General features: G+C 45.5%; 1 protein-coding gene across 4 annotated transcripts in view; it reads left to right on the forward strand.

Moving 5' to 3' along the window:
• adamtsl3 (ADAMTS-like 3) overlaps positions 1-15,884 on the forward strand; it is a 782,675-nt gene that overhangs the window by 416,651 nt on the left and 350,140 nt on the right. For all 4 annotated transcript variants that reach the window (XM_085968860.1, XM_085968862.1, XM_085968861.1 and 1 more), the window contains exon 7: positions 12,556-12,682. In XM_085968860.1, the coding sequence (XP_085824986.1) occupies positions 12,556-12,682 (127 nt within the window). The remainder of the gene's footprint in view (positions 1-12,555; positions 12,683-15,884) is intronic.

A 15,884-nucleotide genomic window follows, 5' to 3' on the forward strand; every position in this document is an offset into this window, starting at 1 on the left:
CCACTACCGCCCCGCCTGCGTCCTTTAGCGCACCAGGGAGGAAGTGGAGCGCTTGATTTGGTGCTCCACTTCCTTCCTGGAGCGCAAACACTGAATTTTGAAAAAGCTGGGAATTATTGGCGCCAAGTTTCCCAGCTTTCAAACGTTAGCACCCCAAATGGGGTGATACTGAATTTCTCCCCCTCTGCCTCTTACTGCTGAAAATCCAGGCAGAGTCTGGCAATGCCACTCAGTGCAATTGGCACATGTTCCATCAGTGTTTCACACACGTGCTTGCCGTGGGAGAGTTGCATTATGGAACACTGGGAGAATGCACCTTCTTGCAGCTACCAGTGACAGTCACTCGAGCCTGCATGTTATGGGGAGCTTGCTCGCTGATAGCTGCGTCTGGCAAGCACAGCCCCAGATTTACCAGGATTATATGGCCCATCACATTCTCTGTGGCCTCCCAGAGTAAAATAATGCAAGTAGGGGAGGGGAATCAGCCACGAAATCCTCCAGCATACATCCTACGAGCACAGAACAGCTGCATTAATTAGGAAAACAGAGGGCAATCTAACCTATGACCACACTAAGGTCAACAGGGAATTCTGTGCCATCTCCCAATCTCTCTCCAGTAGGTAAATCCTTTAGGCTTGCATTGCTGCCAGCTTTTCATCAACTTTAAGGATGTCGGTCTGCAGATCCTTTCGTCATTGGTCTGCTTGTGACTTTGTATTGTAGAGTGCGACGATCGCCATATGCATAGTCAGGATGGTCAATAGGAAGATTTTTATGGACTTCTTAGATTTCTGCCCACGGTTCGGGGAAGTCTCCTGCAGATGTTATGTTTGGTTCCGTGGCGGGGATTTGTGCTGTTTTGGCTTTACTGCACTTTCAGGCTGGGCTATCCTTGAAGCTCATAGGGGTTGGTCCTCCAAGAGTGATATTGGGGTTTGTGTCACTGTAGTTTCTGGCATAGGAATCAGATAATTGGGAGCATTAGTTGGTGGTGGGGAAGGGTGTTGCCATCTAGCCACACAGTATGAAGTGCCGTAAAACCATCTGTGGGTGAGAGGTCTGTCCTGGACTCTCATGGAGTGGGGGGGATCTCTGTTCTTTCTAGGGGAAGGAGTTGTTGGTGTTGAGAGCAGCGTTTCTGCTCTAGTTTTATTTCTGGTAATGCAGGGACACCTTTCATCTCCTCAGACAGCAAGGTCCTTGGTGATGCAGTGCAAGGGCTGGTCAACAGCTTCATTCAAAGAGGAATTTCTGTGGCTGCTGCAACTCTGGGAGCAGTCGCAGTGGTGGGTCAACATCCAGAGATGGTGCTTCAATAAGCACTAATACAATAGCAAAATACTGTGGATGCTGGAAATCTGAAATAACAACAGAAAATGCAGGAAACACTCAGCAGGTCAGGCAGCATCCTCATTTAGAGTCATCTTTTGTTTCTTAACTTGTCCCATTACCATCTCCTTTTGCCTTGCACCATCATCCCTTTTGTCAGTCAATCTGTCCTGCCTTCCACCCTATCACAGACCTTCCCGTTGTTCTTTCCTCCCCTCCTCCCTGCCCCTGCTTAAAAATCTCTCTTCTTTAACCTTTTCCAGTTCTGACGAAGGGTCCTCGACCTGAAACGTTCGGGGCAATTTTGCCAGCCCTGGGGAGGTGTGTTTGGAGGTGGGACTGCCAGGAAAATGGCAGAATCTGGGGGCGGGTTCCCAACTCGCCTCCGCGCCATCTTCCCAGGAGGCGGGTACCCGACTCGCGCCGGGTCCCGTCTCCTGGAGGCGGGAAGGAGATTACAGACAATTAACTAACAGGCAGTTAAGAGGATTATCCCCATTTTTGCAGCAGAGGTGCGGGCTTCCCGACATCGGGAAACCCCGCCAGGGTCAGCGAGGTGAGCAGTGGGTCTGTGGGGGTCGGAGGGGTCCAAAAGTACGCTGTGAAGGTGAGTGATGGGTGCAAGTGTGGAGAGGTCAGTATGGGAGGTGAGTGAAAAGTGATAGAAAAAGTTTCCTTACCTTTGTTTCTTCCTGCAGGCTTCAATCGTTGGGGATGCGGAGGCTCCGGCATCTCACCGGCAGAGATGACAGAATGGCTGCTGCATTCTCCGATGCAACAACCATCTAATTTCTGCTCACAAAATAGATTTAGTGAGTCTTGAGTACAAGAACTCACCAAAAATTTTTGACAGATGAAACGTCATACGCTGACGTTCTCTGTAACTGGCTTCCCCTTAATTGGCCTGCTGAGCCTGCTGGGCGGGCTTAACAAGGTCAGTCAAGGGAAAATAGCGTGGGTTGGCCACAAGTCGATGGAGGCGGGACTAAAACCCGACAAGTGGGAGTCCCGCCTCCAACGTGCCCCCATTGGCAAAATCACCCCCCTTAACTCTGTTTCTCTCTCCTCGATGCTGCCTGACCCGCTGAGTATTTCCAGCATTTTCTGTTGTTACTTCAATAAGCACTCCTGCTGACACTGATGAGAGTTATCCCAGCATTTCAGGTGGACACATGAAAGGGCTGAATGCCAGAAGTTAACTTGCTGATCTTGCCAGCTTGCTTACAGAGGAGACTTTGAGCAGGTAATTGGAATCCTTGCAGCTGGTAGACAAAGTTAGTCCCTTACCCCATGAGCACACGGCCCTGATACCTGGCTCCTTAAGGTATAGCGGCAGATAATGCAGTCCCAGCACTTCTGCACGCAATCATATTATCTGCCCCTTCAAGTAGGTTAACCAGCAAGGTGTCTTTGAAACATGTTATTAATGCTGAGGAGTGAAATGTTATTGGCCCCAGAGTGTCATGATGAAATTTGCCAGATAAATCTGTCCGCGCAATACATCAAACTTTTGAATATATCTTTAAACGCTATTCCAAAATAAGTACAGGAAACCCATTTTAGTTTCTCTTTAAGAGAACTGAGGCATGTTAAGTCACTATAGTGGAAGATTTCCTCTCATTTCTAACAAAGTCATAAAGACATTCCTTATACAGGAAACTCTTTTTTATCCGGCACCGACGGGACCGGCGTGGTGCCGGTTGATCAAAAAGTCCGGATTACAGAGAGGTATACTTACTAAGGTACGAGAGCTCCATACACGGCCACAGATCCAGGCGTCCCTGTTGCATGGCAACAGGTGCAGGAACCCCGGTTACACGGCCACTAATATGAAGTAAAACTTACCTGAACCTACTCCTGAATTTTGCCGGTTAAGGGAGATTTCCGGTTATTTAGGTGCCGGTAAAAAGAGTGTTCCTTTACTTAGTTACAACTTTTCTTAATCATTTAAATCAATACCTACATTACAACAGATACTGATTTAAATGGATGTTTGACACCAAGGGTTGACTGTCCAGAATTCAGCATCAGATGAGAATGAAATTGTTTGTAGCGACAGGCGCTGACTCACATGCACCATTGGGATAGCAGGACCTTTGGTTCCCGAGTGTCACATACCAAGGAGAACATTTGAACAATCTCTAACAGAGCATTGTGTCCCAATACTGCAATTTTGGGATGTCTGGCAATCAATCTGCTCTCTCGCTCTCAAATGTTCTCACTCAACACTGAGTACTGACATTGGTCCTGGCCAGAAACTTTCGGTCTTTCTGAAAGTGTAGAGAAGTGATGCCTGCAATGGATAGACTGAATGGAGCAGAACCTCAGAGCCACAGCATTGGGAGTGCATTGCACCTTCAGCAGAAGTGTGAATTACACAAATCTCATTTCCGCAGTCTCAATACAATTTTTGGTAAATTACAGCAGATACAGATTAGATGGGTGACATCAAGGGATGGCTCAAAATTCAGCGTCAGATGCAATTCCAATGGTTTGAAGCCATAGGCGGCAACTTAGGCGCAACATTGAGGGGGAGCAGACTTGACGAGTGTGTTTCTACTCCAAGCAAATGGCCTAAGGAATCTCCAACCCCTAAAACAGATTCCCAATTCCCTGTAAGTCAGTGCTTATGTTTAAAGCTCATTTCAGATCTGAGCTTCAGGTTTCCTCAATTGCCTTTGTCCTCCAGAACAACAGAAACTAGAGCCTGGAAATAACCGTGTGCATTGTTCTAAGAATGCTTAACGCATTGGTATCAAATTTCTGGCTCCATTATTTTAGCAGAGAAGTCGATCCATTTATTTTGAATACATTTACAATAACACAGTAATTAGGAGCTCTCCTTAACTGACTAAAGTTGGAATCTAGTAAGCTCAGTTTAACTCATATTTTGAGTTATTAAGTTATAAGATGAACCCTCCCACAATGGGCACAAGATTAAAGGACTCCCAACTGTTTGTGGTGCATCAAGGTTTAGGCTACTGTAAAAAAAGAAAAGGACAGGCAGTTGGGATTAAACAGAAATTTCTTAAATAACAGAAACTGAATAATGTATGACCCCCTCTCATTTTGTTTAAGTCTCTGCATGGTAAAAATTAATCTCACTTCCATAAATTAAAATGAATGTTCCTCTTCAAGACACATGGTGGATTTTATAATCATTCTGTTTAGATTTGATCTTATTAATCTCTTGCGGTTACCAAATCCCATTTTCACTGAGTACAAGCCATGGCAGGTTACATTTCGTCGTATGAGCTACAGTAATTCACAGGGCTCGGTTACATGCCTGAATAGTAAATGGATTTAATGGGCTGCATCGTGCACAGTTCACCACCGAGCTTCAGTTGTACACAGCCTTGGTCAGACTCCATCTGGAGTATTTGCTCTCGGGTTTGGGCACCGAACCTCCGGAAGGATACGATAGCAAAATACCGCGGATGCTGGAAATCCGAAATAACAACAGAAAACGCTGGAAAAACTCAGCAGGCCAGGCAACATCCGTGGAGAGAGAAACAGAGTCAACGTTTCGGGTCGAAACCCTTCGTCAGAACTGAGAAAAAAAGGCAGGAAATGAAAAGATTAAAAGGCAGTTTGGGGGCTGGGAAATGGGGGAGGGGATGAAAGAAGAGACATTAAGAGATATTCAAGGTGAGACGAGATGGTAATAGGACAGGTAAAGAAACAGACAATGGCTCGAGATGAAGTGTGAAATGCGCTGGCAGAGTGAGAGACAGCTGCCATGTGGGATGTTGCCCGGCCTGCTGAGTTTTTCCAGCGTTTTCTGTTGTTACTCCGGAAGAATATGTTGGCTTTGGTGGGGGTACCACGTAGATTCACCAGAATTATACCAGGGCTTTAAAGGGTTGTATAATCTAAGCTTGTATTCTCCTGAGTTTAGAGGTTGAGGGGTGATGTAACAGAGGTGTTTAAAATGATAAATACGTAGATGCAGAGAAACTATTTCCTCTGGTGGGGGAATCCAGAAAAAGAGGACATAATCTTAAAATTAGAGCGAGGAGTGAAATCAGTTAAGGTAGTGGAAATCTGAAACTGTCTCCCCCAAATGGCTGTGGATGCTGGCTCAACTGAAATGTTCGCGATTGAGATTGATCAATTTTTGTTGGGTAAGGATATTGAAGGATATGGAGCAAAGTTGGTTAACTGGAGTTGAGGTACAGATCAGCCGTGATCTAGTTAAATAGTGAAACAAGCTCCAGGGGCTGAAACATCAGCGGCAAAATTATAGTAGGAGTCATCAAGGGACAGTTATTCACCAGTAACCTGCCAACTGACACTCAATTTGACTTCTCACAGAATCACAGAAACCCCACAGTGCAGATAGAGGCCATTTCGGCCCATCGAGCCTGCACCGACACATATCCCACCCGATCCCCGTAACCCCTACACCAACACATGTCCCACCCTATCCCCACGTATTTAATCCCCCTAACACAGGGTCAATTTATCATAGCCAATCAACCTAACCGCACATCTTTGGACTGTGGGAGGAAACCGGAGCGAGCCAAGGGAAACAAGATCTTGCATTTATATAGCACCTTTCATGATCCCAGCACATCCCAAAGCACATTACAGCCAATAAAGTACTTTTGAAGCGTAGTCACTGTTGTACTGAAGGAAATGCGGTAGCCAATTTGAGCACAGCAAGATCTCACAAACAGCAATTAAATAAATGACCAGATCATCATTTTTAGGTGTTGGTTGAGGGATAAATGTTGGCCAGGATACCAGGAGAACGCCCCTGCTCTTCGTACTGCTGTGGGATCTTTTACGTCCACCTGAGAGGGCAGACAGGGCCCGAAGTGTCGGCCTGGGTTATGTGCTTAAGCCTCTGGAGTAGGGCTTGAACCCAAAGAGCCCTTACAAAGGTGGGGGCAATGGGGTTCAAAGGGTAAATCCTCCAGTAGCTGCAGTTACACCTGATGCGGTTGTGGTTGTCGGAGGCCAATCATTGCAACCCAGGACTTCGCTGCAGGTGTTTCTCAACTTAGCAGCCTTTACCCAATCATCTTCAGCTGTTCCAATAATGACCATTCCTCCGCCCATCATAAGGGGAAAAGTGGCACTATTCATTGGCAATGCCAGTGTTCAGCTCCATTCACAATTCTTTGGATAACGATGTAGTCCATGTTGACCTACAGCGGAAGCCAGGACAAATCCAGATTGGGCTGACAACAGGCAGGTAACACTTGCACCATGTAACTGGCAGGTAATGTTTAACTCTGTCAAGATAAAGCCAAATCATTTCCTCAAGCTTCAGCGGCACCACCATTACCAAGTCCTCCATCATCAACATCTTGGGTGTCCCCAATCACCAGAAGCTTAACTGGACCCATCGTATCAACGCCACAGATACAAGAGCAGGACAGGTACTTTCCGACGAGTGGCTCACGGTGGCATAGTGGTTAGCACTGTTGCCTCACAGCGCCAGGGACCCGGGTTCAAATCCGGCCTCGGGTGATTGTCTGTGTGGAGTTTGCACATTCTCCCCGTGTTTGCGTGGGTTTCCTCCGGGTGCTCCGGTTTCCTCCCACAGTCCAAAGATGTGCGGGTTAGGTTGATTGGCTATGATAAATTGACCCTTAGCGTTAGGGGGATTAAATACGTGGGGTTACGGGGATCGGGTGGGATATGTGTCGGTGCAGGCTCGATGGGCCGAAATGGCCTCTATCTGCACTGTGGGGTTTCTGTGTGATTCTGTGTGTGAAGGCTTAGAGCAAGAGTTTGATGGAATACTCACCATTTGCCTGGCTGGATGCAGCCACAGCAACACTTAAGACCGTCTATACCATTCACGATGGCGCAGTTCTCTGGATCGGCGCCCATGCCACTCGACTTAATATCCACCCCTTCACCAACAGTGCACTCTGGCTGCAGCATGTATGATCTACAGGATGCATGGCAGCAACTCACCAAACTTATTGCAACACCACGTCCCTCCCCTGTGACTTCTGCCAGCAAGAAGAACTAAAGTAACAATGCTGTGGCACCTGTCTCCAGCTTCTTGATTGACTTGTCAGTCAAAGGCATCAGCATTCTAATCTGCAGCCAGGCCTTTAAGTGAACTCACTATTCATTTCAAGAATGCAGAGCAGTTCTGCATTCTAGCCTTAACGGCAGACACTTCTAAATTCTATTTATAATGTCCTGTCCTCGTAAAACTGCACCTCCTCTGATTTATTTGAGCATTGCCACGAGAGAGAGTCTTAATTAAAAAGATAATTGCTGTATTCATGTGTGTTGTGAAGAACACTTGGGTGCCTCTGAAGTATATGATTGGATGTGAACGAGCACTACAGGTACACGATCCCTTATCCGAAAGCCTTGGGACCAGCTGAGTTTCGGTTTTCGGAATTTTTCGGATTTCAGAAGGTATTATTATAAGACTGGGAAATTTGTATTTAATATAAATTTTAAAAGTTCAGGCTACCTCTTGCGACTGTTCCGTGTCTCATTCCCCTTCCTGCTTCTCTGGAAAGCCGGGTATCAGCTGACTCCTACTAAGCTGGCCCGCAAATCAGGTCAGGTGGGGGGGGAGAAAAGAATATCAGACGGGTCGGGGTCCGGGGGGGGTCGGGGTCGGGGGGGGGGTCCGGGTCGGGGGGGGGTCCGGGGGGGTCCGGGGGTGGGGTCAGGGGGGAGAAAAGGATATCGGACGGGCCGCGGTTCGGGTTGGGTCGGGAGAAAAGAATATCGGACGGGTCGCGGGTCGGGTCAGGTCGGGTGTGGGGGGGGAGAAAAGAATATCGGACGGGCCGCGGGTTGGGTCGGGGGAGAAAAGAATATCGGACGGGCCGCGGGTTGGGTCGGGGGAGAAAAGAATATCGGACGGGCCGCTGCAGCTATCGGACCGACCGCTGTATTGTTGGGTTCACTCTCCCGGTACCTCCTTCACACTGCCCGGCTCGGCCTGCAATCTCCTACCCAGGAAGGAACTCTGTGACCCTCTGCCCTGCTCAGCGTAAGTCTTGCGCCACTCTGGTCATGTCGTGCGCACGACTTACGCTGAACGAAAAAACTTTCGGTTTTTAGAGGTTTTCGGAAGTTCAGATAAAGGATAGTCTACCTGTAATAAGAGCATTAGGATACTCTTCCTGCATAAACTTGGCACGGCCTTTTAGGGCAGAGGAACTGTTTTAACCAAAGTAAAACGTTTGTTAATGGTATACAATTCATCCAGCATCCTTCTGTGGTGAGAATCGAACATGAAATTTGAATAAGTACCTCAGTGCTTTAGCAAATTGCACCCAAAATATGATCAGAATTATCTTGTGTTTTGATTTCCTTGAGTATTTGGCTCTGTTAGTCACAAGTTAAACTTGGTGTTGTTCAATTCATGTGCAGTTTTGATCCAAGAATCTGACATTACTATCGATACTTTACTGTTCTTTTTCCCCACCTCTGATTGTTTCCCCCCCCGAAGTTCTGCCTTGCACTCCTTCCTTCTCGGACTGATGGGCAATCTGTGACGTTCATGTCAAGCCTGGAAAATGCTATTGCATGTGTGCGGGAGGCTCGCGAAAGGGAAATAAAATGGGGAGAGAAAAAAAAAAAGATAACATCAAGAGTTTTGGAAAAACGTACGATTGCATTGTGAATTTTGATAGCTGTTTTTGAATTCAGCAGCTGTTCTTCAAACAAGGGAAACTTGATTATGTAAAAACTAGAAATGCTACAATCCAATTCTTGGGAGCTAAGTCATGGGAAAAATTAGTTCAGGTCCAAGAAGCATTTTAACAGATGGGACAATTTAGAATCCTTTTGTATCCTTGCTCAGCCAGATAGTGACTTTCAGTGCTAACACTATTTAGTGCGATACAAAAATAACAGCATTTTATTCCCCACATTAACATCAGCTCAGGATTCCTACGCTGTCTGCTAATGGATAATATGGACATAGGCTAATCCTCTTTAATATGGTCCATTAGTGCTGCCAGCAGTTATTCTTTCCCTCTAGTGCTGCGCAGGCCGCAGTTCTGCAGGACTGATAACATCGCTGGAGAGCTACCGTAACTGTTAGAATATGCTGACATCCTTATTAGCCTCGAAATGGCTGTTTGCGTCACACGTTTGTATAGTGTTCCTTTGTCTGCTATTTTAATGCTTGCATTGACCTAGTTATTCTAAACTCTAATGTGTCTCAAGTTTTCTGGGTGGAAAAAATGAAATTATAGCTAAACTTTAAAATTGGAAAAAAGTAATCATATTTCAATAAGAGAATTAGATACAAAAAGAAAATACTGCAGATGCTGGAAATCTGAAATAAAAACAGAAAATGCTGGAGAAACTCAGCAGGTCAGGCAGCATTTGTGAAGAGAGAAACAGAGTTAACGTTTCAGGTCGATGACCTTTTGTCAGAACACAATTAGATAGTTCCTTAAGAATTAGATAGTTCCTTAAGAATTAGATAGTTCCTTAAGAAAAAGGAATCTGAAGAAAGAAAGACTTGCATTTATATAGCGCCTTTCATGACCACCGGACGTCTCAAAGCGCTTTTACAGCCCATGCACTACTTTTGGAGTGTAATGTGGGAAACGCAGCAGCCAATTTGCCTACAGCAAGCTCCCACAAACAGCAATGTGATAGTGACCAGATAATCTGTTTTTGTTATGTTGATTGAGGGATAAATATTGGCCAGGACACCGGGGATAAATTCTTTGAAATAGTGGCCATGGGATCTTTTACGTCCACCTGAGAGAGCAGCCGGGGCCTCGGCTCCTCTTGAGTGCCGGGCTCGTTTGCTGGCACTCCCGATCCCTGGTGGCCCAGCTAGGCGCCGGGACGTGCTGCGCCAGGCTCCTCCCCTTTAATAAGGGGAGGAAGGCCTGCAGTACCGCGGTGCGACGTGCCGCAGAGCGTGGTGCTGCGGCAAGTATCGCCGCGATATTGGCTCGCAGCGCCCCAAGAGGGAGGCGGGGCACTTCCAGTAGCCCCCCCTCCTTGCTCTCGGGGCGTTACCTGGGAAAATCGGCCGCGGGGGTGCTAACGTTTTCAGGGCGCTAAAATGACCAAAGGAGGCGCTACCCAATTTTTACCCCTTTATGTTTTGATGGCACAGACGGCTGCAAAAAAAAAAGAACTTGCTGCTACATCAAGGAAACGAAACTGGATAAATGTCTCAGGCCTGGCTTCTGGTGTCTAGTCCTGTGATAGCGTCTGTCTGCCGAGGCACATCAAATGCTGAGATTTGGGGGCTCACAAATTCTGTGTGTGATAACTTTACCTCAAAGGCCCACCTGAAGGCGGCATTGTGTTGACCAAGGAACACAAGAAGGTGGCTGTGTTTCAAAAAAAATAACTTGCCATTCCCAAAAAATTAAAGGAAAGCTGCAGGCAGTATTTGTTGTACGTAACCACACAAAGACTGACATCTGAAAAAGATAAATTCACCACTTGTGGACAGCTGCCTGACCCCTCATATTTCTTGTTCTGTATAATATTTTGCATTGTGCTTTTTGCTTTCAAAAATCTGTTTAATTTGTAAATAAATCTCGTCAGGACTTCCCAAAGAGTTTAAAGGGCAATCAGTTACCTTCGAAAGCCAATCACTGTTGTTATGGAGGCAAAGGTGGCAATCAATGTACGCACAGCAAGATCCCACAGACACTAAATAAATGAGAGCAGTTTATCTCTTTTTTTCGTGGTGCTGGTTGACTGAGAGTTACTGGCCAGGACTCCGCGGAGAATCCCTGTTCCTCTTCAGGTAATACCACGGGATTTTCATTACATTCACCTGAAAACAGGCAGGCAGAGAGAGTTGGTTTAACATTTTATGCACCTTCGACAATGCCGCCCTAGTTGGTAATTTATGATCAGGTTCCCTTGTTTGGACCTGAGCTATACTAGCTCAGTACAGTAGCGTTTAAAAGGTGCAGGTTTCAGTTCATAAGAGACGCAGTCAGCTTGTGGAAACTCTTGGCAAGCGGTTTACATGGGGAGAAAGGTCTTTGTCCAGAACCCGAGCCGTAACAGCGTGTACTTGTTGAAATCACTTTTTTTGCACTTTTGTTAGTCTTAGCAGCAACATTAACCATGTTTTTATAGCTTGTAAGTTACTCTGAGCAGTCTTATTGTACTTATCACTTAACACATAAGGCTGGAAATTGCTGGAAGCCATATGATGGTATGTGCATCCAATATGCTTGTATTAAATTCTTTGTTCCACTGTCTTCAGGAAAGAAAATGAATTAGTGTCTCCATCAAAGGAATTTGATACAAACATGTTGAGTGCGCCGACCATAATATCTCTTGCAGTAATTTGAGGGTTTATTAAAATGTACAAGGCTTTAAAGCTTTATATCGATATTGTTTAGTTGAACCCGGAAGATGCAGAAAGAACGAGCTTGTATTTACATGACACTGATACATCCTGAAAATTTGATAAAGTGTTTCACATCAGAAGAATTACTTTGTGAAATTTAATTGTTATGTCGACAAATGCTGCAGCCAATTTGTGCAAAGCAAAGTCACAGATAAATAACCGGTTCATCTGTTTTTGGTTGAGGGAGGAATGCTGGCAAGGATACTGGGGAAACTCCCTGCTTGTTCGAATAGTGCTGTGGGATCTTTCACATCCACCTAAGTAGGCAGGCGGGGGCCTCGGCTTAACATCCCATCAGAGAAATGGCTCCAAATAATGGCACCTCTGGCAGTGCAGCACTCCCTCAGTCCTGCACTGGAGGGTCAGTCCAGATTATGAGCTTTTGTCCTGGTCCTGGAGTCCTGGAGCTGGTCTCAAACCCACAAGCTTTCGGATCGGAGGCGAAAGTGTTGTCAACTCAACCAAGCTGACACTTGGATAATCATTAGAATGTTGATGACTTTGGACTGAGCAATGTAGCCATGTTTATCAAAATAGACTTATAAATTGCTTGCAATTGGGCTTGGCTTGGACTACCCCATAAATACATGTAACCTTTTAGTAAGATGAAGGCGCACTTGAAGATCAGTGCAGCCGAAGAATTCTTTTCACATATTTGACACAGATTCTTTGACTTTTTTATAATGCTGTGAAATTCTCCAGAAATTAAACTGCACGTTAGACGTTCCAAACAAATTAATAGTCCAATAAAGTGAGCTGCACTGTGACAGAATGAGGCCAGCTTCAAAATGTAAAGGGTAACATAAAAATAAACAGAATTCCTGAAACCTGAGCTTTGTGTACCGTCGGCTTCAGCCTTCTCTTGACTGTGATGTTGTTGTTGGCAGGTGGTGGGCTGTGATCGGCAACTCGGGAGTAAAGCCAAGGAGGACAACTGCGGAGTTTGTGCAGGCAATGGTTCAACATGCAGACTTGTACGAGGACAGTCCAAACCACACGTGTCTCCTGAAAAATGTGCGTCTATCATTTTCTGTTGCTAAAATGTTGACGTCACCCGCCTATTAACAAAACATTTGTTCCGCCACCTCAATTAGCACGGAGCGTGAGATTTATTTTAAAGGGTGAATTATTGATAATAATGTTGTTGGTGCTTTTTCAGCTTGTCTGCTGCTTAATGTTTCTTTTATGCTTCCCCCCCCCAACAGCCTAGTGAGTAAAAGCACTGCCTGGCATCGCATCGAGCAGTGCAGAATAGAAGATCCCAACTTTGATTCTCTTTTTATTGCATTAGCACATCTCCGGGTAGGAGGGAATGATTTGTGGGGGGAAGAGAGGGAATGGCGAAGGTGTTACGGTTGGCCTTGGTGTCCTGGTCTGCTATCCAGTGACTCCTGCTGAAAAATATACATGTGTACGCATTGGGTAAGGAAAGGATCAAGGTGAACTGTGATGTGCTCCCTCGTGTAGACTCACAAATAAAGAAAACATGCGAGGCACTAAAGGACTACTTTTACCATACAACTGTACCTCAGCAAGAGTCAGTGCCTGCAGAAGAGGAGAGAGGGAAAGAAATGGCAATAAAAAAAATTGTTAACTCCTTCTGTATTTTGTTTGACATAACCCAGGTACAGTGTTTCACTTTGATGCAGGCAGAGTCATGGGTAAACAGTGGGGGCCAAGTTTCCACCGCAGTTCTGCCAGAGTTATGGTGGTAGTCTGGTGGAACTGCTCTGAAAATGGCTGGGACTGGATACGCCAAGCCCTGACCATTAGTTAGGAAATTCCAGTTGGCTGTGTAAGGAGTGAAGCATCTGCCCGCTCCTTACAAAGCTGTCCAGGTCAGAGGGATTCTGTATGCTGGGAGTTCCTGTTTCCCTTGTCCTCAAGGAACCTCGTGTATGATTGGAGACAGGGATGGCAAAGTGAGATGACGTGGAACTGAGGCCTGATTTTTCAGGCCAAAATTTTTAGGAATTTTTTTAGTGTATGTAGCTAAATGGAAAGAAAATTGAACTTCAACATTCTCTTAGGGAGAATTTAGAATGTATTTAGAATGTATTTGCCAACTTATATTGAGTTTTTCTAAAACACACACAGCCTGTTTGTTTTTTATGTGTTTGTATGTGTGAGAGAAGAGAAAGAGGACCGTGTTCTGATTACACACCTGCTGTAGCTTTTTGTTTTGTCCTCTGAGCTTCAAAAAAAAGTGTATTAAGCTGAACCCAATTAATTGGCTCATCTTTGTTTTGCTAACAGTTAGGAAAGGTCAGTGCTAATTGCTTACACCTGTGAGAGAGGTTCTAATTTCTGAAAAACAGGGAAAGACACAGTAGAGAGCAAGTTGGCAGGCAATTTCTTTCCCCATTCTAATTTGATTTCTTAAAAAAAAAGTTTCAATTTTGAAAGCCAACAAAGGCCCTTTGAGGAAAGCAGGAATGGAATGGAGGGAAAGTGGTTGTGGGTAAGGGTGCCTCTGGCCTCTCACCAACCACCCTTGGGGGCAGCAAGTAGGAATGAGGGGGTGAATGGAGTATATAAGGTTGAGGTGAGTGACAGCAGAGTGAGGGGGAAGCGAAGGATACAGAGTTTGAGTAGATAGTTCAATGGGGAAGGTGTAGGGGTTGTTATGGGATGGTCAGAAGGAGAACAGGTAGTGGGGAGGTCAAGGTGAAGGGGATGCGAGAGGAGCTAGTGGATGGGGGGAAGCATGAATGATTGGGGGATGGGACGGGATGGGAAGGGAGCCACTGAGGGATAAGTTTTCTTTGTAGCCCCACCATACCCCAAAGGCGGCCAGCTGTCATTCGTGACTCTCTTCCCTGCCCGAAGGAAAAGAAGATAAAGTTGAATTTGGAAAGCAAACAAATCCTCTTTGAGGGAGACAGACAGAGAAGCAGAAGAGAGAAACAAAAAGAGTTAAGGGGAAATAAGCACTCGGGAAGAGAAAGAGGGAGAAACAATGCCACCAGGGATGGGTATGAGTCACTGTAGTTTCCAAATTCCAATGTCACAAGAGATTAATTCATCATATATTAAATGTTTTATGCGTGTTTTTTCCATCACACAATCTCTTTACAAATCACAATATCACACTTGTACTTGATTCGTTCAAATTTAATTTTTGTAAAGCGGACAAATCACAACTCAACAGGTAGGTATGGTAACAATTAGCAAATAGCAAGCAGGAATGAAAACCAGGGCAGTCAGCGACGGAGAAAGGAGAAGACAAACCAATCAAGTAACACTTTTTTTTGCTTTCAGCTGACATTCTTTTCTTCAGCTAGCCAACTAGACGCATATAAAAATAAAATTTATAACCAAACAAACTTACCCAGAAAATTCCCTAACTTGCCTGTTAGAAACATAGAAGATAGGAGCAGGAGTAGGCCATTCGGCCCCTCGAGCCTGCTCCGCCATTCAATGCGATCATGGCTGATCATCCAAATTCAGTACCCTGTCCCTGCTTTCTCCCCATATCCCTTGATCCCTTTAGCCTTAAGAAATATATCCAACTCCTTCTTGAATATATTTAATGAATTGGCCTCCACTGCCTTCTGTGGTAGAGAATTCCACAGGTTCACCACTCTCTGGGTGAAGAAATTCCTCCTCATTTCTGTCCTAAATGGCTTACCCCTTATCCTTAGACTGTGTTAGAAATACATTTATTAAATGTTGGGTTCTGAGGCCTAACCTCCTTCAGGAGCCTGGAACTTTAGTGTGGCTCATATTGTGGCTGTTATCCAGCTCTCTAGTGTGGGCCTGAGCAACACCGCAGGGCTGTTTATTTTTTTTTAAAGAAGTCTGTCCCTACCTGCCTGGAGTCCTTTGTACTTCTTTCCCCACCGAGTTTTTTTTAATCTTGATCTCACCCACGTCCTTCAGGGCCATTTTGAACCGTTTCTGGCCGGCCGGGCTCATTTCTGGTACAAAGCCAGTTCTCTGCACTGCATGGAGTTTACACAATTGTAGTTTCCCACCCCCCGACCCCTAGACCCCCCGACCCCCAGCTTTCCCTAGCCTGAGAGTTTCGAAATCAGCACCTCAACGAGTACTTTGGCTGTGATCAGCATAGCTTGAACCTGGGACCTTTAGGTCACTGTGCCTTAGTATTACATCTGGACTCTGGGCTGTCAAGGAAGCTCAGTCTCTTTTTTATAGTAATTATTTTTTAAATCCATGGCTATAATGTAACTTTTCTTCATGTGAAAAGTGGCAC

Source organism: Somniosus microcephalus, chromosome 27 (assembly GCF_052327205.1).
Source record: "Somniosus microcephalus isolate GS21.2 chromosome 27, FLI_Smic_1.0, whole genome shotgun sequence".
Classification (NCBI taxonomy): Eukaryota; Metazoa; Chordata; class Chondrichthyes; order Squaliformes; family Somniosidae; genus Somniosus; species Somniosus microcephalus.